The sequence below is a fragment of the Colletotrichum paranaense genome (genome assembly GCF_030867605.1).
Source record: "Colletotrichum paranaense strain IMI 384185 chromosome Unknown Scaffold_1.1, whole genome shotgun sequence".
In the NCBI taxonomy this organism is placed as follows: Eukaryota; Fungi; Ascomycota; class Sordariomycetes; order Glomerellales; family Glomerellaceae; genus Colletotrichum; species Colletotrichum paranaense.
Genome location: NW_026848959.1, coordinates 602,489 through 621,711, shown reverse-complemented (window position 1 = coordinate 621,711; position 19,223 = coordinate 602,489). Strand labels below are relative to the sequence as shown.

General features: G+C 54.3%; 9 protein-coding genes across 9 annotated transcripts; 3 read left to right on the top strand and 6 right to left on the bottom strand.

Moving 5' to 3' along the window:
- Positions 1 to 1,088: 1,088 nt before the first annotated feature.
- CPAR01_00201 (uncharacterized protein) lies at positions 1,089 to 1,367 on the top strand (the record flags this gene model as incomplete). The annotated part of the gene is made up of 2 exons (XM_060484494.1): positions 1,089 to 1,217; positions 1,299 to 1,367. The coding sequence occupies 2 exons, from the start codon at positions 1,089 to 1,091 to the stop codon at positions 1,365 to 1,367; spliced, it is 198 nt and encodes a 65-aa protein (XP_060355351.1).
- Positions 1,368 to 2,003: 636 nt separating this feature from the next.
- On the bottom strand, positions 2,004 to 2,930 carry CPAR01_00200 (RNA recognition domain-containing protein; the record flags this gene model as incomplete). The annotated part of the gene is made up of 2 exons (XM_060484493.1): positions 2,004 to 2,760; positions 2,851 to 2,930. The coding sequence occupies 2 exons, from the start codon at positions 2,928 to 2,930 to the stop codon at positions 2,004 to 2,006; spliced, it is 837 nt and encodes a 278-aa protein (XP_060355350.1).
- A 122-nt stretch (positions 2,931 to 3,052) lies between these two features.
- On the bottom strand, positions 3,053 to 3,208 carry CPAR01_00199 (uncharacterized protein; the record flags this gene model as incomplete). The annotated part of the gene is made up of 1 exon (XM_060484492.1): positions 3,053 to 3,208. One exon carries the CDS (start codon positions 3,206 to 3,208, stop codon positions 3,053 to 3,055), a length of 156 nt encoding a protein of 51 aa, XP_060355349.1.
- A 781-nt stretch (positions 3,209 to 3,989) lies between these two features.
- Positions 3,990 to 6,120, bottom strand: CPAR01_00198 (GMC oxidoreductase; the record flags this gene model as incomplete). The annotated part of the gene is made up of 2 exons (XM_060484491.1): positions 3,990 to 5,499; positions 5,576 to 6,120. The coding sequence occupies 2 exons, from the start codon at positions 6,118 to 6,120 to the stop codon at positions 3,990 to 3,992; spliced, it is 2,055 nt and encodes a 684-aa protein (XP_060355348.1).
- A 444-nt stretch (positions 6,121 to 6,564) lies between these two features.
- On the top strand, positions 6,565 to 6,756 carry CPAR01_00197 (uncharacterized protein; the record flags this gene model as incomplete). The annotated part of the gene is made up of 1 exon (XM_060484490.1): positions 6,565 to 6,756. The coding sequence occupies one exon, from the start codon at positions 6,565 to 6,567 to the stop codon at positions 6,754 to 6,756; it is 192 nt and encodes a 63-aa protein (XP_060355347.1).
- A 667-nt stretch (positions 6,757 to 7,423) lies between these two features.
- Positions 7,424 to 7,660, top strand: CPAR01_00196 (uncharacterized protein; the record flags this gene model as incomplete). The annotated part of the gene is made up of 1 exon (XM_060484489.1): positions 7,424 to 7,660. The coding sequence occupies one exon, from the start codon at positions 7,424 to 7,426 to the stop codon at positions 7,658 to 7,660; it is 237 nt and encodes a 78-aa protein (XP_060355346.1).
- A 1,030-nt stretch (positions 7,661 to 8,690) lies between these two features.
- Positions 8,691 to 10,213, bottom strand: CPAR01_00195 (uncharacterized protein; the record flags this gene model as incomplete). Its single annotated transcript, XM_060484488.1, has 5 exons — positions 8,691 to 9,228; positions 9,306 to 9,709; positions 9,763 to 9,830; positions 9,899 to 10,031; positions 10,109 to 10,213. The coding sequence occupies 5 exons, from the start codon at positions 10,211 to 10,213 to the stop codon at positions 8,691 to 8,693; spliced, it is 1,248 nt and encodes a 415-aa protein (XP_060355345.1).
- A 2,195-nt stretch (positions 10,214 to 12,408) lies between these two features.
- On the bottom strand, positions 12,409 to 13,365 carry CPAR01_00194 (dihydrodipicolinate synthetase; the record flags this gene model as incomplete). The annotated part of the gene is made up of 1 exon (XM_060484487.1): positions 12,409 to 13,365. The coding sequence occupies one exon, from the start codon at positions 13,363 to 13,365 to the stop codon at positions 12,409 to 12,411; it is 957 nt and encodes a 318-aa protein (XP_060355344.1).
- Positions 13,366 to 14,780: 1,415 nt separating this feature from the next.
- Positions 14,781 to 18,629, bottom strand: CPAR01_00193 (hydantoinase B/oxoprolinase; the record flags this gene model as incomplete). Its single annotated transcript, XM_060484486.1, has 1 exon — positions 14,781 to 18,629. One exon carries the CDS (start codon positions 18,627 to 18,629, stop codon positions 14,781 to 14,783), a length of 3,849 nt encoding a protein of 1,282 aa, XP_060355343.1.
- Between the last annotated feature and the right edge of the window lie 594 nt (positions 18,630 to 19,223).

The following is a 19,223-nucleotide window of genomic DNA, read 5'->3' as shown; positions in this document are numbered from 1 at the left end:
ATATTTGATTCGACTCACGATGTGTCTGAGGCGAAAACATGAGACATCCCATTTTCCGACAATTTGCAGAGGAACCACGACTTTGCTTTTTCCGTACCTTTTAATCTCACAGCGAAGACGATCCGACCCCACCGATGGGACAGAATATGAGAGACGAGACTCACGAGAATGATCTCACCATCAGTCGACCGCGATGACAGGCGTCACCTGCGATGCAAGCTACCGCGACACGCACCTCTAGGTCCCTAGCCCAGTACCGGAAGGCGTCCGCTCCGGTCGGCTACTCTCCTAGCGACATTCTTCAGCGGGCCCTCCGCTGTCGTCCCCCTTGCAGCTCCTGCGCTCCGTCTTTTGGGTTCCCGCCGAGCTCGGCGATATTCCCGCTCACTGTCCGGACCCACCAAACTTCGACAATGCTTGCTCGTAGATTAGATAAGATAACGGATAAGACACCTCAGCCTGGACAGCTTTATCGATAAAGCAAGCCATCGAATCGAGCGAGCTTTCCCTCCTCATCCTCAACAAATGGAAGGTGACGTCAAACCCAACGCCGCCCCTCGAGCTCCAAGCACCTACCTGCCTGTCACCTTTCATCCAACCACCAGCGCACCACCACTCGTATGCCGCATGACGGCATCAACATGTCAACCGCCGCAATCAGCAACCAGCTGCTAATCCCCCCTCATTCGACCATGTCCCACCACTCAAAGAGCGCCCTTCTCTCTACCTCACCGAAGAGCACATGGTAGGTAGAGGTCAGAGAAGCGCCTCCGTGCAACGCCCCTCCATTGACGCAAGAGCCCCTCCATACTGAGACTGGACCGGCCTCTGGCCCCTCTTTCCTCGTCTGGATGAATATCGTAAACGTGATGTAGAATGATGTACCACAGGAGTATTCCCTCCGTCCTAGCATAAGCCGTGAGCTACGTGCCTTAGCCTTCGTATTTAATCCATGTCTCTCCATTCCTAAACGTGTCTCTCTTCTTCATCCACCAGCCTCATAAATCACGACACGACCAACCCATTCCGTGACAACTAGACTATTCAGTCACCTCAAACCAAACTCTCACCTTACACAATCACTCAAAATGCCTGAAGGACGTCAATCCCCCGAGCCTGAACGCCAAACCGGCGCCCAGCAACAAGATCCCCCCGCCTCAGGCAAGGGAACCGACGACGCCTCCAACAAGGAACAGACCAACAAGGAGTCTCTCGATGTACGTTTCCATCCCTCATTATCAATTGTAGCCAGTCCGCGATACATGTTCAGAGTCTAACCGGATCTCCCCTCATCACAGAAGCTAGAGTCCAACCCAAAGGGACCTCTCGATGACGCCCTCAAGGAGAAGTTCTCCAAGACTCAGTAAAGAAACGGGCATAAGCGTCATTAGTGGCATTTGTACAAAAAGGCGTTGGGAACATGAGGCAATGACATTGCATACTGCGATAGTGTGTGAGGCTGTATTCTAAATACCTGAACTGCTCGAGAAGCATCTGAAACCACCATCGTCTACTTTGCCGTGAATCTCAAAGATCATCATGTCCTGGCTAGTCATGATGTGCGTAGAATGTCGCGTATGAAATGGCACCGCCGGAATCGAGCCAGCCTAACTTATCCTACACCATCTCGACTACGGTGTCAATCACTCAACGATTATTTTGTAAAAGTTCGTCAACCACCGCGGCCCAAAGCCTCCAAAATTGTGAGGTTTTTCATCATCCATAATAATCCACACACGGTAAAGTCACCTTTCACGAACGAAGGACGGAATCACTGGCATGATTCAGAGGGACAATACACACAGCCAGGCCAATGCAGTCACATCAAATTTTAAAGTCTAGCGAGTTGGACGAATGCTCGATGCTTTGATTTGCATTCAAAGTCACAACTACCTAAGTGCCAAGGAAAATCACATGCGTCGCAATCATGAAACGTTTGTGCCTAACGAACCCAGCCAACGCCTGCCTTCGAAACCTTTTGCAAACCAGTTCTCATCACTCTTTTACAAGGGAGTCTTCTCGTCGGTGGCGGCCGACGGCTTAGACAGAGGAACAGCTGTCGTGGGGTCGGGTTGGATGGGAGATTGAGTGCCGATGGTCTCGCCAGTGGCAGCGGGGGCAGCCTTCTCCTTGCCGAGGAATCTCTCGAGACCGGAGGCCTTGTAGGCGCTGCCGCCGTGCTCCTCCTTCTTGAGGTCGGCAAGGCGACGGGCCTCGGTGTGAATGTCCTGCACCTGTCTGGAGCCAGTCTCGTAGAAACCAACAATCTTCTTGCCAGTGGGCGTGCTGGTGGCCTTCTCGAAGTACGAGCTGAGACCGCCAAAGATGCCCTGGGCCTTGGCAGTGATGCCGTAGGACTGGTCCGTAGCCTTGGCACGGTCTGTTGCGTGGTACTTGGAGTCAAGACCTTGGAGGGTGGTCAAGAAGCGGTTGGAGACACCGTGCTGGCTGTCGAGCTCGATGGCGCGCTGCAGGGCGGCATCACCGACGACATATCCTTGAGCAAGGTACTCGGCAAAGATGCGAGAACGAGGCTTCTCTTCTTGTGTGATGTCGTCCGAGTCGCGGTCGGCGTTCTCCTTGTGGTGAGGAGCATCATCGGTAGGGTCGCCACCAGCGCTGGTGACGGTGATGTGAGAGGTACCGAGCTGAGTGTTGTTCAGGAGAAGAGCCGTCTTGGCAGCAGTCTCCTTCTCGAAAGTGACGGCAGCATCCTTGGTCTCGCCGGCGGGAGTAACCTCAATGTTGGTGATCTTGCCGCTGCAAAATGTCAGCAGTTGTTCAATTGGAGCTGCGGTAAAAACAGGGGTGGGTATCAGGCCATGGAAGAGCCGACAGGATTGAACTTACCAGAAACTAAAGAAGTCCTTGATCTCCTTGTCCTCAGTCGCCGAAGCGATGTTCTTGACGTGAACGGTGGTGTTTGACATGATTGCGGTTGTTTGGCGTTTGAAGTTATTGAGAGTGTTGTGAGAAGTGTTGTAGGAGGGAGTTTTGTGAGGGGTAACTGGAGACTGGATGGGGTATCAAGGGCGGTTATGTACGTTGTCTCTCAAGTTGGAGTGGTATCTGGGGAAAAGCAGAAAATGAACCGAGCAGGAAGAACGTGGCTCGAAATCGTATGGATGATGGGTTTTATGTAAAAACTGGACGTGTCTGGATGGGAATGTTGGAGGCGAGTACCTACGATGATCAGACGAAGGGTCATGAGAACGCGCTTTACCTTTTAGCCAAGGCAGGCAACGAAAGAGCAGCCATCCACGTCCTGACATGCCAGCCCAGACTCAGGGACAGAAGGGGCGGCCTCCAGCTGGTGACGATGCTGGGCACCACAAAGAGCAGGGACCCTGTTGAGAGAGAGAAAGAGGGGCTACCCGGTGGTAGCTGCCCTGTCTGGCTGGGCATCGAGGAAGCAAGTGTAGGAGTGAGAGCGGCAAGGAAGGAGCAGGGGCCAGTCTGGGCCCAGTGCCAGCTTCCATCATCAGAGGGGGAAAGTGGACCAGGAGGGGGCGAGGTCCAAACGTCATCGCCTGCGGATTTGAAGAGCTCGTGCCAGGAGTGGGGAGAACTGTGGCTGTGCTCGAACCAGCAGCATGGAAGGAAGCCCCGCTAACAGAGCCACACTCCAGCCACGTATCTCTCCCACCCAATCTTGCAGCTGAGATACCTTCACATGCTTCTTCTCCAATCATCCCATCTACTGGAAGGCTCCAGAACATCAGACGACCCTGACAGCCTCCCTTCATCCCATTCTGAGCGACACAGATTCCCCAACGAAAACACAAAGGGACTATGGTAGATGACGCTCTTCGGTACGGATACGACGCGACTGCTTTGAGGACACACTGCGACACTCCCATCCAGTTGTGTTGCGACGCGACGACAGGGCGACGCGGCTCGTGGCTGGCACTTCACATCTTCGCATCTCAGCATGCATGGAAGAACTCAGAACTTTCTCATACTCGATACCCCGCGCAACATCGTCTCATCTAACTACCCTGGCTTACCACCATCATCCCTTGTGGCTCTGACGTTCCTAGACCTCCCAGCATCACATCTGACGCCTTCTGGCTAATGATAAAGGTCGCCACGGCAGGGAATGCTCCGGGAGCCCGCGGGAACACGCTCGCGTCGACAACCCTGAGCCCGTCCACGCCAAACACCCGAAACTCGGAATCCACCACCGCCATGCCATCATCAGCCGCACCCATCTTGCACGTCCCTGTAGGATGATGCCCAAAAGTCTGCTCCCGGATCCAATCCTTATCCGACTCCGGGTTCGCATCGCCGCAGCGGCCATTACTCTCGACTTGCGCACACGGAGGTTCGGCCGGATCCACAGGACCCCACGGACCTTGGACGTCCCGCATGCTCCGTCGGCCCCACGCCACTACCTCCGCTAGTGCTTCAAGGTCCGTCTCGGCGCCTTCCTTGTACAGTTCAAAGTTGATCTGCGGCGGTTCCGTCGGGTCTGCGGACCGAATCTTGATGTATCCGGCTGTGTTCTGCGGATGCATCTTGACTGTTGAGAAGCCAACGGTATTCGGCGGATCGAGGAGCTCCGGCTGCTGCACCTCGGGCCAGAACCCGCGGAACGCCCTTGGCCAGCTGAAGACGAAGACATCTCGCTCTCCGGTCAGCGAAAAGTTGGACTTTAGAAGCAACGCGTTCGAGTTGTATCCTGGCCGCATGTACGGGCCCTTTCCCTGTCGCCACAGCTCTTCACATGGGTCTCCGGGGCTTCCTTTGGCGCAGATTGGCTCGTTGGGATTTGGAGTAGCCGTGAGGTTAAGTTGAGCGTGGCCCACAACCGGGAATTCTTGGTTGTCTTGGAGGTTTCGCCCCACGCCCGGCAAGTCTGCCACGACCTCGATGTCGAGAGCTTCAAGGTCCGTTTTGTTTCCGATGCCGCTGAGCTGTAGTAGCTGGGGCGAGTTGAAAGCACCGCCTGCAACGATGACCTCCCGAGATGCCATTACTCGTCTTGTCTCGCCTGTCGTTGACGCGTTTCGCCGCACGTCGGCACCGTACGTGTAATTGCCCGCCAAGTACTCAACGCCCACGGCCCTAGGCTTTCCACCCTCCGTCTCTTCAAATAGGACTTTCGTGGCCAGAGAATTCGTCGACAAGGTTAGGGGCCACTTAGGAGAGCCATCTGCGTTCTTGGCTGCCAGCGTCTCATAGATGTACGTGCGAGAGCTGTACCGCTCCCACTTATCCGTGGCATGAAACGACAGCCCCCACATGCCCTCCGTCGTGTCTCTATCATCGCTGAGGAAGTTCCCGTCGCTGCCCACCATCTCGATGAGCTTCACCGGGTCTTTCCCAATAGACCGCAAGTGCGACTTGAGAATGTCCATGAGACCAGGGTTATTGAGATACTGTGACCCATTGCCTAGATTCGTGTTAAAGTAGCCGTCGAACCCGTGACCCGGCGTGCCCTCAGGGAGATAGTTGTTCTTCTCGATCCTCTCAAAGATTTGACGAATGTTCTTGTGGCTTTCCCCATGCTTAAGTTAGCTATTCCTGTCCAGAATTCTTAAGATGCCTTCACGATCACGGAATCAAAACTCACTTCCATGAATCATCCCCCGTGACATTCTGCACAAAATCCCAATCCGAGTCATTAGGCAACCACGTCGCCATCGCATTCGTCACGCTCGATCCTCCCACGGTCGCGCCGCGCGGGTACCACACCCCCAACAACTCTGCCCCCTTTGGCGCCCTCGCCGCGTTGCCGACCCAGTACGGTCCGATACCAGTTTCATTCTGCGAGGGCAGCCGCCACGTGAGGTGGTTATTCCGCAGCTCGACCTCATCATCCGCGTGATGCCGTACGAAAAAGGACCAGCTGTTGCTCGGGGTGATGAAGTACCCGCCGTTGGCGATGACGGTGCGGATGTCGTCGCGCTCGTCGTCGCCTGCTTCGAGGAGGAGGGTTGGGTGGCCTGCGCGGGCGAGGTTGCAGGCTAGGGGGCCGCCTCCTGGGCCGGAGCCGATTACGATGTAGGTGTAGGTTGAGGTTTCGTTTGGGGCGGGTTGGGCTGTGGTCGTGAGAGGGAGGTTGAGGAGAAGCAGGAGGAGGAAGGTTGTGAACGCTGTGATTGTGGAGAGGACCATGATGTGTAAGGCAGGTTGATGCTCCTGGAATAGTACTGGAGATCGTGAAGAGGAGTCTTTGAGGTGGGGTGTGAAATTATGAACACTGAACTGATGCATCCGACCTTAAATAGCCATGATTCTCCCACATGTCCTTTGCCGTCCTCTTGCCCTACTTTCAGAAGTTTTCCATGACGCCTCTGTAGATCGTGGCTCCCCTGTCTCGCTTAGACATCTCCCCCGCATGAGGAAGAGCTCCCCAAAGCCCGATCTCCATCCCGATAAGCTTACCGGTGCCTTGGCGGGTGCAACCGTTGCAACGACAAGGTGTCGATGCAGCTTATGGTCGACGCGGGGTTCAACCCCGATTGGGATTTACGAGGCGCGATGTTCCTCTCCCTGCAGATGGTAACGACGGGTTCTTTTTCTTCCCGAACGGCTTTCATAAAAGACACGTTACTCTCAATGTCTGGCTTCCTTTTGCCGATGGTAGTAGTAATGTTTTGTCACATAGAACTGCTCCCTTACTCAGCCTCGAGTAAACTGATGGAAAGGCCATTCAATTGGGGCGACAGAATTCCAGGGGAGCCAATGGCATTATCTACCTCCTATGCTACCAGGGCCGTCGTCTTTGCAACTATAGGTATCCAATTATGATATGGAGAACGGGAATCGACCATCTTCACGACATAAAGTAGGCCAGATGACTAATACTCTTTCGACTTCATCACGCGAAGGTACGACCTTGATAGTGGTGATCGCGCCTTCCAGGTTCCCTCCCGAGCCCTCGTCAACCGCACCTTCCATCTGAACGCACGAGAAGGGTATATGCCCCCCCTCAAGTCCAATTCCGTCACCAGCCAGCAGGCGCCCCCTTGGGGGTCAGGTCAAAACTGGCTGGTTGGTGGAGTGGTTGAAGTCCACGAACAGCCTAATCGGTGAAGGCGAAGAGGTCCCGTGTTCGAGTCCCAGCATGTGCGCCAGAGATGTAGCCCCCAGCTCGCCACCGGGGGGGTGAACTCTTTTGTTTCTGTGTTTTTTGGAAGGCATCTAGACATGGTAGTTAGAATCATGATGTATTGTGCTGCACTATCTCACTTCTGAGAGGCTACAGCCTGCATTTCTAGATATCAGTCAATGACACTTGGTTTTGGTTGCAGAATATCGACTTTATATGCCGTACTACATGATGGGAGACATTTCAATCTGGGGCCGAGTAACCTCTTTCAAAGAATGAGACGAGAACCGTTAACGTTAACGACAAGAGGCAGTTGTCAAACGCAGGCGAGCACAAGAAGAAGCGCCTTATGGAAATCGTCGAGGGATGGAACAGCGGCTGTTTTTGAGAAGCGCGGCCTCAAGGTTGTGCTCAATGGGCAGGATGATGCTGCCGCCCCTGCCGCTGTCTCTTCTACTGACGGCTCGCGGTTCAGCTTTGGTCCCACGAAGTCTGGGGTCCGGCTTGGCGGAGGGATGTTTGGTGTGGATTTGTCGTCTAAGAAATAATCTTCTGAGAAGTAGTCGACTGCACTTGTTTTCGATGAGCCCCCATTGTAGTTGAAGATCGAGAAGGGAGGGTTTTATATAGAGTGGGGAAGGTCAAGCTGCGGCATCATAATACGGTTGCAGAGTGAAAGAATGGCAATAATTGCATATCTTGTTGAGCACATTTCGGCCATTGGAAAATTCTTATTGGAGCCGAAACACTTTGCCAAAGCCCAACGTGCAAACGTGGGAATGAGCAGATCAACGTGCACATCCAATAAAAATATCTTCACGCTTCTTACCCGAACCAGAGATTCGCAAGGTAGACTTTGGCATATTGGATCATGGAGACTTTGGAAGTATACAAATTCTCGATGGTCTGGACGCGTTGGAGAACATTTCGATGTAAGCAAGCCCAAATTAGAGATCTCTCTACTCTGGCAACGTCGGACTGAGCATTGAGTCAGCCGGGGTTGATGAGGGCCTTTGTTTGATGGATGCTTTGTGCCGGTATCTCGTGAATGACGGAGTTCGAAGCTTTGCCGTATCACGTGCCTATGTTCCGGGAATAAAATAGCACTGAACAGATCCCGAATACATAGTCTCATCTGCCTTCGCATTCATTGTCACGGAGTCGATCAGTTCCGCAGAGATCGTTAGGACTTACTGCATCCGGCGATGAGAGGCTCACTTCCACGTAAGATGGAGGCGGTAAACCATTTTACTAATCTACTGGGCTGGAACACGGATTCGGAACATTTCACGTGCCACTTTATTGACGAACTGATGTAATCTAAAGTTACTAATACATCGAATATGATAGGTTGTTCATTTCCGGTAGCCAAAGCATGCTTTAATGAGATATCTTAGATGAATGACACAAATTGAGAGTAAGACACCAGAAATTGATTAGAGTTCACTTTTGCTCCTGGTATTCTCGGCAACAATATACGAAGAGGTATCTATAGTAATACAAAAAAGAAAAAAAACTGAAATCCGAACACCCTCATTCCTGTATCAATACTCCCGGATATCGTCGTCACGTCGTTAAAACAAGCACCTCAAATCACCGACCAGGCCGTCAGCGGCAACCCAACCTCTGTGCATCACACTATTTTCGTCGTCGGATCCGCATTCACATCCGTCGTAGTCTTTCCCTTCAAATAACTCCCAAAAAGCTCAGGCTCCTTGGCCGGCGGCATGTCACGGAGCGACGCCGGCACAGTTTCCACGTCCGTCGTCGTCTTGCCCTTGAGATAACTCCCAAAAATATCCGTCTGCTGCTGGTACTGCTCAATAAGCCCCTCCGTATCCAGCACGGGACTCTGCTGCGAAAAGGAAAAGGAACCGTTACTGCCTGCGCCACCGGTGGATAGCTCGAGGCACTCGTCGTCGTCGCGACTCCGCGTCGTCTCGACTGTTTCCGTGGTGACTTTGACCTCGTGCGTGACAAAGATCATGCCCATGCTGTTTTGGAGGACGGGCCAGAAGACGGGGAGGGAGGCGCAGATGGCGGCAATGTCGATCTCGAGAATAGAGAGGGCCATGGGACCTGGGGCGGCCCAGGTTGGGTCGAAGGTTGGGTAGGTTCCGGCGCGGGAGCGGACTAGGGATACGAGCCGCCAGGCAGAGAGCATCAGGACTCTATCATGCCGTTAGTCAGTAAATGAGGAAAGTGATGGTATCATTGTGTTCGGAAGCTATTCTAGATGAGAACTTACAGACTGCCCAGCAAAAAGAGACCGAGAACGGTCTTACGGGACCTCTTGTTGGCCTCGGTGTTGAAGTATAGCGGTAAAGGAATAGCAAAGATGATGAAGTCAAGAATCATGTTGCTCGTGGCGTGTGCCTCATATGTCCGTATCAATTCCTCCGCAACCTGCGTTCCGAAACCCCAGCGTCCGCGGGTGGGTATTGACCAGTCCCAGTAAGCTGCGACGGGAATGCATGGTACCCAGGCGAGAAACATGAAGGCGGCTCCCCACATTGCCACGAGGCAGATCATGATTATGGTGAGGATTCGTGATTTTGAACCACGCTCAAATATCCGTAGGTACTGGAGCAGGATGGCAACCTTGATTAATGACGTTGAGATCGGTAATGTGCCGTTGCAGATGTAGAAGATCTAGTACTAGGCGGTTAGACTGAGTTATTGATTACAAGGGGGAGGTTGGTTACCTTCATGAACTGAATGAACCTATCATACTGTATGAACAATATATGATCTCCGAGTCCATAGTCCATGCCTTATTCAATAATTAGCACGTGCTGTGGACTAAGCAGGCAGGAGAAGATGCAGGATGTTCTGACATACATATGCAAGTGCCAATACTTCCAACTGAGATTGAGATCATAACGAGCACCAAAAAGAAGTCATCCCATCCTACTGCTCGAACAATAAAGATGCGGGTCCATATTCGCATGCCAGCACATAGCAGTGCTAGTATCTGCATAACACATATTAGGATGATGTTCTGAGACAGCATAGCGTAAATATGCCCAGTACCAAGGAAGAGGAACCTACCAGGAATGATATCACGATGCCAAGCATAACCGGTTTTTGATTCAACGCAGGTCTTGGGTCGTTAAGGTTATTCACCTTGCCAACCAATTCCATAAAAGACGTCATGATGGAGGGTATACGAGTCCCAGTAAAGGGATATTCGTAACAACTGATTGGCTAAAACCACCTGCACATGAGGTTCCCGGGTCGAAATAGCCACGAGGTCGTCGTCGTTATCGCCGTCGTCGTTTGTCGAAAGGATGAGTCTGTGGGGGCGCCGGGGGGGGGGGGGGGGCTTGCAGACAGAAGAATCGACCAGGAACAAGAGAAACCCATGTGGAACAACCCTCCAAAGGGGGCACTGCTGAGACCTTATGGGAACAAAAGCACTGGAAGCATCCGGTGTGGCTTTCGAAGAACAGTCAACCAGTAGAGCAAATCAAACACATGGCGCGCCGCCGCCTCTTTGCTGGACCCGTGGGACGTGTGGCTCGTCACACGGCAACGTCGAACCTCGCGGCCGGCAAATGCTCTCCTACGAATTTACCACAACACCCGTCCGGGAAGGCCTTCCTTCCAGTTCCTCAACCTAAACGAACCAGGACGCTCTCGAACTTGGTCTTTCCGGCTCCGTCACCCCACCTCACGAATGATTGACAGCCCTAATGCCTTCTGACGGGCGCATTCACGCGGGAAAGAAAAGGGGAAACCACCGTGCTCGCCATGGTCCCAAAGCTCCGGTTCATGTTAGCGTCCGCCTCTCATGTCTCTAGCGCCTCCTGCCCACCAGTCTGCCTGCCCTCTCGCAAAGGTGGCTTGCCGCGAGGCTTGAGTCCGTTGCGCGTAGCTGGAGCGGCAATGAGTGAAGAGACTGAGAGGTTCGACGCATGCGGGGATTTGAGTGGCGGCGTGGATTAACCGACCCAGCCGCGTTGGGATAAGTCTATGTTAAAAACGCCGCGGTTGTGTGTCGTGCTCGATTGGGGAACCATCATGTCTTGGTTTGGCAAAACAGAACCCCTATCGAAGGTTTGGATGCGAGGCCCAAGAATTAGCAAGAATTCTTTTCTTTCTTCTTCTTTCATTCTGTTTCCTGGGCAGAAAAAAGACGTTGAGAATTATTCTGCAAGGGCTTTGAGAAATAAGAGGACTTTTTTCTTGCTGGAACCGCCGATCTCGTTAACCGTTTTCAGTCAGCCTTGGGTCCTTTTCCTCAAGCCTTTTTGCCGATTGTGGCTGGAACGAGGAAAGGCCTGGATGACGGAACGCAAGCAAATGGCCTGATAAACCATCCTTCGCGCCCTGATCAACTGTCTTACATCGCTATTACCCATCGTTTCTGGGCAAGAGCTCTCTTACTTTTACTTTCTTTTATCCCTCCTAGTTTCTCTATGAACCGTTTTCCTTATTGTTCACCGTAGTCAATAACAACCCCCCCCTTGCTCGTGTGGCTTGCCCACTCTCCCCCCTTTCACATCCCTCCTACCTCACTTGCCGTGGTACCCAGGCACACCAGGAAATCCTTTGAGCTCGACTGCCGTCGAGAAATGTGGCGTATAGTTCTTCAAGAAAGCAGTCCGAGCGCCCCGCTATTACGCGTAGGATCGACAACAGACTCGTTCCTTATTCTTCCCGTGTGCCTGGGTCGTCTCTAGGGGTTTCGCAAGTGAGCTCGCGTAGGAGGCCAAGCATCAAATTGGCTGCTCTAGTCTGCATGCTATGCAAATTTTCCCACCTGTTTACGATAAACGTGGGAAGCACGGATCAATAAAGCGTCATCTAGACTTGATTCCTTCCACGCCACTTTATTTCCATCAGGGATGCTGTGAACTAGAAGAGCTCGCGGAAGCAGGTCCGTGTATCCCGGTGGGATGGTGGGATAATTAATCCCTTGCTCCCCTTGCCTTTGTCTCGGGATCTTCACCTAAAGAACACATGGATTCATCATAAGGGGACTTGATCGAGCAATCCACAACTCAATGCGACGATCAGAAACAGCTGGTGGTCACTGAAGACTGTTTCCATGCCTTCTTTATCATTTAGTTTCTTCATTTATGGTTCTATCATATGCTCATAATACACGGTCCCTCCTTGCCATCCCTGTCAGGCCAGATCCGATTGCCGAACTTCTTTGCCCTGGGCCTGGAATGTAAGCTAAAAATGACTTGCAGCCTCTGACGCACCCAGGGACCACACTCATCCTAGCAGAAAGACTGTCAATCTCTGCAAGCATGTGGTGCACACGTTGTCTTCAAGACAAGGCGCACACATTTTGACCGTTTCACCAACAACTAACATCTACCTAACTTGAGCAAGCCCACTCAGCTGGAACCAGCAAGCTCCTCCTCAAGCTTGTTCAACTCATCCATCAAAGCGTGCACAGTCTTCTTCTGGTCCTCGCTGGCCTCAACATACGGGCTCCGCGGCGCGAACAGCTTCTCCTGGCCCTTCAACCCGGCCCGCGGCGCCGTATACACGGACGCGGCGTACTTGATGGTCGCAATACCCGCCTTGGTCGCCTGCTCCGCAAGGGCGGCCTTTTGGTGCAGCTCGACGGCCTCCTTGAGCTTGCCCTCGTTGTGCAGCTTGTAAATCTGCACCGTGACGCGGGGGAAGACGTTGGCGAAGGCCGCGATGCAGCCCGCGCTGCCGGACGTGAGGCCGCCGAGGAGGAAGTCGGACTGGCCTCCGTAGGTGGCGAACTTCTCGGCGGGCAGCTCGGCGGCGAGGCGGACGATCTTGGCGACGGCGCCGCAGGTGAGTTTGACGCCGACGATGGAGTCATGCTTCTTTGCGAGCTTGGCGATGGTGCCGCTGTCGAGGTCGATGCCGTTGCAGACGAGGGGGAAGTTGTAAAGCACGATAGGCAAGGGGGTCTTTTCGGCGACGGTGTTGAAGAAGCGGTCAATGACCTGCGGGGTGGTTTGCTTGCCAAAGTAGGCCGGGGGCAGGACGAGGGCCGAGTCGGCGCCGGCTTCTTTTGCGTCGGAGAGGAGCTCGAGGACCTGCTTTGTGGAGTGCATGCCGCAGCCGGCCATGATGGGGAAGTCTGGGCCGGTGGCCTTGCGGGCGGTGGCGATGAGGGCTTTACGCTCTTCGCGGGTGAGGAGGAACTGCTCGGCGTTTGTGCCGAGGATGACGAGGCCTGCGAGGCCCGTCTTGGAGAGGTAGGAGTAGTACTTTGCTTGGGCTTCGAGGTCGAGCTCGTCTGTCTCTGGGTTGAAGAGGGTCACGGCCGGGGCCCAGATGCCTTGTGGGGGAACCTTGCTGGGAGACATTTTGACGGTCTTTGTTTCTAACTTTTAGTCTTTTGTTGTTGTAGATTGCTAGAGATCTAGAAGATGAAGGATAATGAGAGCTGCGTTGAAGAGAATAGATATATGAATGAGACAAAACACCTTGAAGGCTGAGAATATGAGCTGCAGTATCGAAGGCTTTAATGTTCCAACAATGTCAAACGCGCCGGGTATCGTGACCGAGGCTAGCAGGACTATTTATCGGGATGGTATCCGTTACCTTCGACCCCAGAATGGGCAGATAACTACGGGTTCCTATCGGATATCCGCTCCCCGGATCTTGACCCGATTCCCCCGCATTCGAGGCCGAGACCGGCCGTGCATGGACAGGGGTATTTCCGGCCGACACCCCGATGCCCTTTTCCACAGAAAATGCCGTCTCACCTTATTAATGGGGCGCTCCTCAGTCCTCCCCCTTCCATCTTTCTTCGCTTGTCGCGGGTATCGATTCTTTTTGCCAAGACTTACATGCAGTCTGCTGCTAACGGAATCTTTGGAGCTTTTTTCATGCAGACAAAGACGTGCATGCAAGACATAACCGGCCAGTTACCCGTTGTGGCGGATTTCTGCACGCAGCCACTGCCAGAAAAGCAAAAAGGAAAAAAAAGGTGCGAAAGGAAAGATCACCACCACTTGATCACCAATATCAAAAGTGTAACGGGCCCTGGCCAGGATTCGAACCTGGGGCCTCTTCCAAGGTGGTGTCTTGATTTCTCAGTAACCCTAAGGAAGAATCATACCGCTAGACCACCAGGGCAGAGAATGATTGAATCTCACGATGTCTCGCTTGTGTAGCGGGGCTTCGCTGGAGTCGTCTTGAATTGTAGAGTCCCGCAAGAGGGCTGAGATGTGGAGAAGAATCATGGAAGCGGGTCAGGAAGAGGGCAGTACACTAGTGGCAGTTCGCGACGATAGAGTCAGACCGACCTGGTTGAGGAGACTGATGAGTTTCTGCTGGCATTGATTGGACAAATGCCTGCTGACAAGGAGTGTTGTCGGCGAAACGGCTTTGGCTGAACAGGGGGGGGGGGGGAATCAAGACTTGACCTCATGGCTTGAGGCAAGCTTCTCATTCAACAGCTGGAAATTGTCAGTGGGATGTTCGTCGGCAAAGTGGACTCTTCTGGATTTGGAGTGCTTCGTCTGTTCCACATGAAACGAGGTGAGTTGAAAGTGTAGACATTGATGATATGGCTTGCAATACAGGGAATGGAGTGACGGCTTATTGCTAAAAAGTCAATGCACAGGAATAGACTGCACTCAATCAAACGAGTCGAGTTGCGATTGGTACTTGAAGAAAATTGAATCAAGTAGTCTAAAAGTCATCGCAGAAATGAATCAAATCCTCCAAACTCCAAAATATGCATTCCCAATCAACTCCATCACTCATGTTCCGATCAAGCCTCAACAGCTCCCCACGCACCACCACCAGGCGACTGAATGATAACAGTCTCCCCAGCTCTCAACTTCGTCGTCGCCTTGGCCCCCAAGTTAACAGTCCGATCCTTGCCAGTCATATCATCCTTGACAATAACCAAATTCAACCCCGCCTCGCCATCGCCACCGCCCTCCATACCATACGGCCGCCGGCTCCGGCGCTCGCTCAGAATAGAGCACTGCACTGGCACCCGGAACTCAATCTCGCGAATCGTCCCGTCGCCGCCCCTGTTCTTGCCCTTACCGCCCGACCCGCTGCGCAGCTGGAAGCGCCGCAGGATACACGGATACCGCTTCTCAAAGACCTCGGGATCCGTGATGCGCGTGTTGGTCATGTGCGTGTGCACGCCGCTTTGGCCCACCCACGTCGGGCCCGCGCCGGCGCCGCCGGCAATGGTCTCATAGTACCCGAAGCCGTCCTTGTGCTCGCCCGTGACGGGGTCCTTCCCGCCCGTGCCAAAAGTGAGGTTGTTGCAGCAGCCCTGGCTGGCGGCGGAGGCGCGGAACGCCTTGAGGACCACGTCGGTGATGCGTTGAGAGGTGAGGACGTTGCCGCCGACGACGGCGAGGCCGGCGCCAGGGTTGAGGATGCTGTCCTTGGGAATTACGATGTCGATGGGGGCCAGACAGCCCTGGTTGAGGGGGATCTGGGAGGAGATGAGACCGCGTAGGCAGTAGATGATGGCTGAGTGCGTGATGGCGATGGGCGCATTGGTGTTGCCAAGGACGTGCGGGCCGGTGCCGGTGAAGTCGAATGTCGCGGAGCCGTCTTCGGGCGAGATGGTGATTTTGAGGCAGATGGGCGTGCCATCATCCATGTAATCGACCGCGACAAGGGGCTCGGAGCCGAACTTGGCGACAGTGGACTGCATCAGCTCGCGCACGGCGTGCTCGGCTGTGTGCTGGATGGCGTACATGTACCGGTGCACTGTGGCAAGGCCGTTTTCTGTGATGAGGGCCTTGATGAGTGAGATGCCCTTTGCGTTGGCGGCGATTTGCGCGTTGAGATCGGAGAGGTTATCCTGCAGTCTACGGGTGCCGGAGCAGCCGTCGTACTGAGCGGGCTCCTCAAGAAGCAGACGGCGGACCTCGGCCTCGTTGAAGCGACCCTCGCTGACGAGCTTCGTCGACTCGATGGCCGCACCCTCCTGCCAGAGGGCGTAGGAGGTCGGCGGCATAGATCCGGGGAGAATACCGCCGATGTCGGCGTGGTGGCCTCGCGAGGCGACATAGAAGGCTAGTTCCGGGCCGTCAAAGACGGGGGTGATGACTGTGATGTCGGGCAAGTGCGTACCACCGCAGGACGGGTGGTTAGAGACGAGAACATCGCCGTCCTTGAGCTTGCCAGCCCATAGCTCGTGCTGGTAGCGGACAGCAAACTGCATGGATCCTAGGTGGACAGGCACGTGGGGGGCGTTTGCGACGAGGCCGCCATCAGGGCTGAAGATGGCGCAGGAGAAGTCGAGGCGTTCCTTGATGTTGGTGGAGACGGCCGTCTTCTGAAGGGTGCGGCCCATTTGCTCGGCAATGGACATGAAGCGGTGGCCAAAGACGGTGAGCTGGACGGGGCTGAACTCTTCCTGCTCGCCATTCGTCTTGGCAACCTTCTCAACAGGTGCGCGATCGATGACGACGTAGCTCTCGAGGACTGTTGCCGTGGTGGACGGCGTGACAAGAATGGTCTGGGTGTTGTCAATGATCAAGGCCGGGCCAGAGATACGGGCACCGACGGGGATGGTCTGGAGCTGGTAGACAGCGGTATCGAGGTGGCCGTGACCCTCAAAGTAGACGCTGTTGGTGCCGCTGGGCTGGGGAGTTGAGACTGCGGAGCCCTCGACAGACTTCATCTGGGCAAACGGGCTCTTCTCAACCTTGGACCGAGCTGCGCCAGTAGCGCGAACACGAATGTCGTCGACCATGATGGACTTCTCGGGGAAGTGGAATCCGAAGCCCCGGCGATGAGCATCTTCGAATTCCGTCTTGAAATCCCAGTCTGCGCCCTTCAGGATCATCAGCGAGCTGCTGGATCCAGCATATCTCATGTTGAGGTAGGTGTCGTGAGTGATGAGATCTTTGGTGAAGCCCTGCTTCATTAACTCCAGAGTGGCCTGGGAAGACAACTCCTCGAGCTGCTCCTGGATGCTGCCCTTGGTTTCGTCAGAGTAGGTGATGGCAGAAGGCTTTTGAATTTCGTGGACAACGTCTGCAAGCGACATGCCGTACGCTGAGAGGATGGATGAGTATTTGTGGATAATGACGCGAGAGATTCCCAGCACCGTGGCGACGGAGCACGCGTGTTGACCGCCAGCACCACCGAAGCAAGCCAAGTGATGTGCGCCAGCCTCGTAGCCGCGAGCTTCCGTCAAAGCGCGGATTGGGCTCGCCATGCCCTCGTCGGCAACCTTGAGGAAGCCGAGAGCGACTTCCTCGGGGGAAAGCAGAGAAAGACCAGAGGCCTCTCTGTCCTTGTTGATGTCGCTCGTCAGCTCCAGGAACTTGGCGGCTGTGACTTCTCGGTTCAACGGCTCGTTTTCCTTGGGGCCGAAGACCTTGGGGAAGTATTCCGGCAACAGCCTACCCAGGAACAAATTCGCGTCCGTCACAGTCAACGGGCCGCCCTTGCGATAGCATGCTGGGCCAGGGTGTGCAGAAGCGGACTCAGGGCCAACATTGAAGAGGCCGTTCTTCCAGGTCAGGATAGAGCCACCTCCAGCAGCGACGGTGTGAATATCGAGCTGAGGGGACTGGATGGCGATACCGGCGGTAGTGGTCTCGAAGACATGGTCATAGACACCGGCGTAGCGGGACACATCTGTCGAGGTACCGCCCATGTCGAAGCCAATAACAGGCTGGCGCTCCTCGTCATCCCAAGAAGTTTGGGCGTAACCAACAACACCGCCGGCGGGTCCGGAAAGAATCGCCTTGAGACCGCTAAACTTGCGGTAGTCGACGAGGCCACCGTCCGACTGCATAAACTCGATGCGCGTCGCGGCCGCACCAAATCCGCCCTTGAAGTTAGCTGAGATAGAGTCAATGTACTGCCGAATGACGGGCGTGAGGTAAGCGTCAGCCACAGCAGACATGCCACGGGGCACGACGTTGATCATAGGCTGAACTTCGGAAGACAGTGTGACGGAGAAGCCCATCTCAGAGGCGACCCTGCCAACCAGGAGCTCGTGGTCTGGGTAGGCGTAAGAGTGGACAAAGACAACGGCGATGGACCGATAGCCCTGTTCTCTGACCTTTTCGAGCTGCGTCTTGATTTCTTCCAGATCTGGCCTCTTGAGGACGCGGACGGTCTCGCCGGTGACGGCCGTGACGAGCTCAGGATCATCGGACGTCGGACTCGTCTTGATAGAGGCGGGATCCTCGGTGTAGTCCTCCATTGTGATGCGCTCATCGACTTCGACGACCTCATCAAAGAGGACCTCTGGCCGTGCAACGGAGAGGTCGAAAATGTTTGGCCGTGACTGGTTGCCAATCGCCAACAGGTCACGGAAGCCCTTTGTTGTGATGAGGGCCACGCGCTCGCCTTTTCGCTCAAGAAGGGCATTCGTGGCTACTGTCGTGCCCATGCGAATGGACTCGACGTGGAAGAGGTCGAGCAGTTGTCCTCTAGGTAATGTCTCACCGGTCACCATCTCCAGAATCCGCCGGATGCCTTCTGTTGGGGCATCTTGGTAGTTGGCGGGGTCGACAGAGAGGAGCTTGAGGATGATGTCTCCCCTGCCGGGTATGGCGGCGTGAACGTCGGTGAACGTACCACCTCTGTCGATGGAGATGCGAATGCGATGTGACTTGACCGTCATGGTGATGTGTGAATGTGGTGCTTGCTGCTTGCTGCTTGTGAGAAGGCTCGTCAAGAAGACGAGTCGGTAAAAGAAGTTTATTTGGAGTATAGCAGTGATTCAAGCAAGACAGCACTGGGTAATATTTGACGTGAGACAATATGTCGGTGATAGAAATGTGACGATGATGGCATGGGTAAATGTTTATATTGAGAATATCTTCGCCCTGCCTCTGTCGTGATCATGTAACAATTTGCCGCTACTCAGATCGGGAAATGGGGCTCGGCAGGAGGCCGCGATCGGGTATCCGCTTACCTGGAAGTCACATATTTGCTAATACGCTTTCCGATGAGGCCATCCGGTCAAACTCAGAGAGTAAGGTTTACCTGGCCGGCGGCTGATACCAGGCCGAATCGCAGGCTTCTCAGATGCCATAGCCATATCGGCCTTTGGCCGGACGTCGCCATCGCAGTTGACCACCACTGAAGAGTGAAATAAGACTCCTAACTGGCCGATGGGTCGGAGTGGGTCCCCGATCAGCCTTTCAGCAAATCGAAGTGCGGCCTTTGCCCGATACTTGATAAGGCATGATGATGGAAATCGGAGTCAAATGGC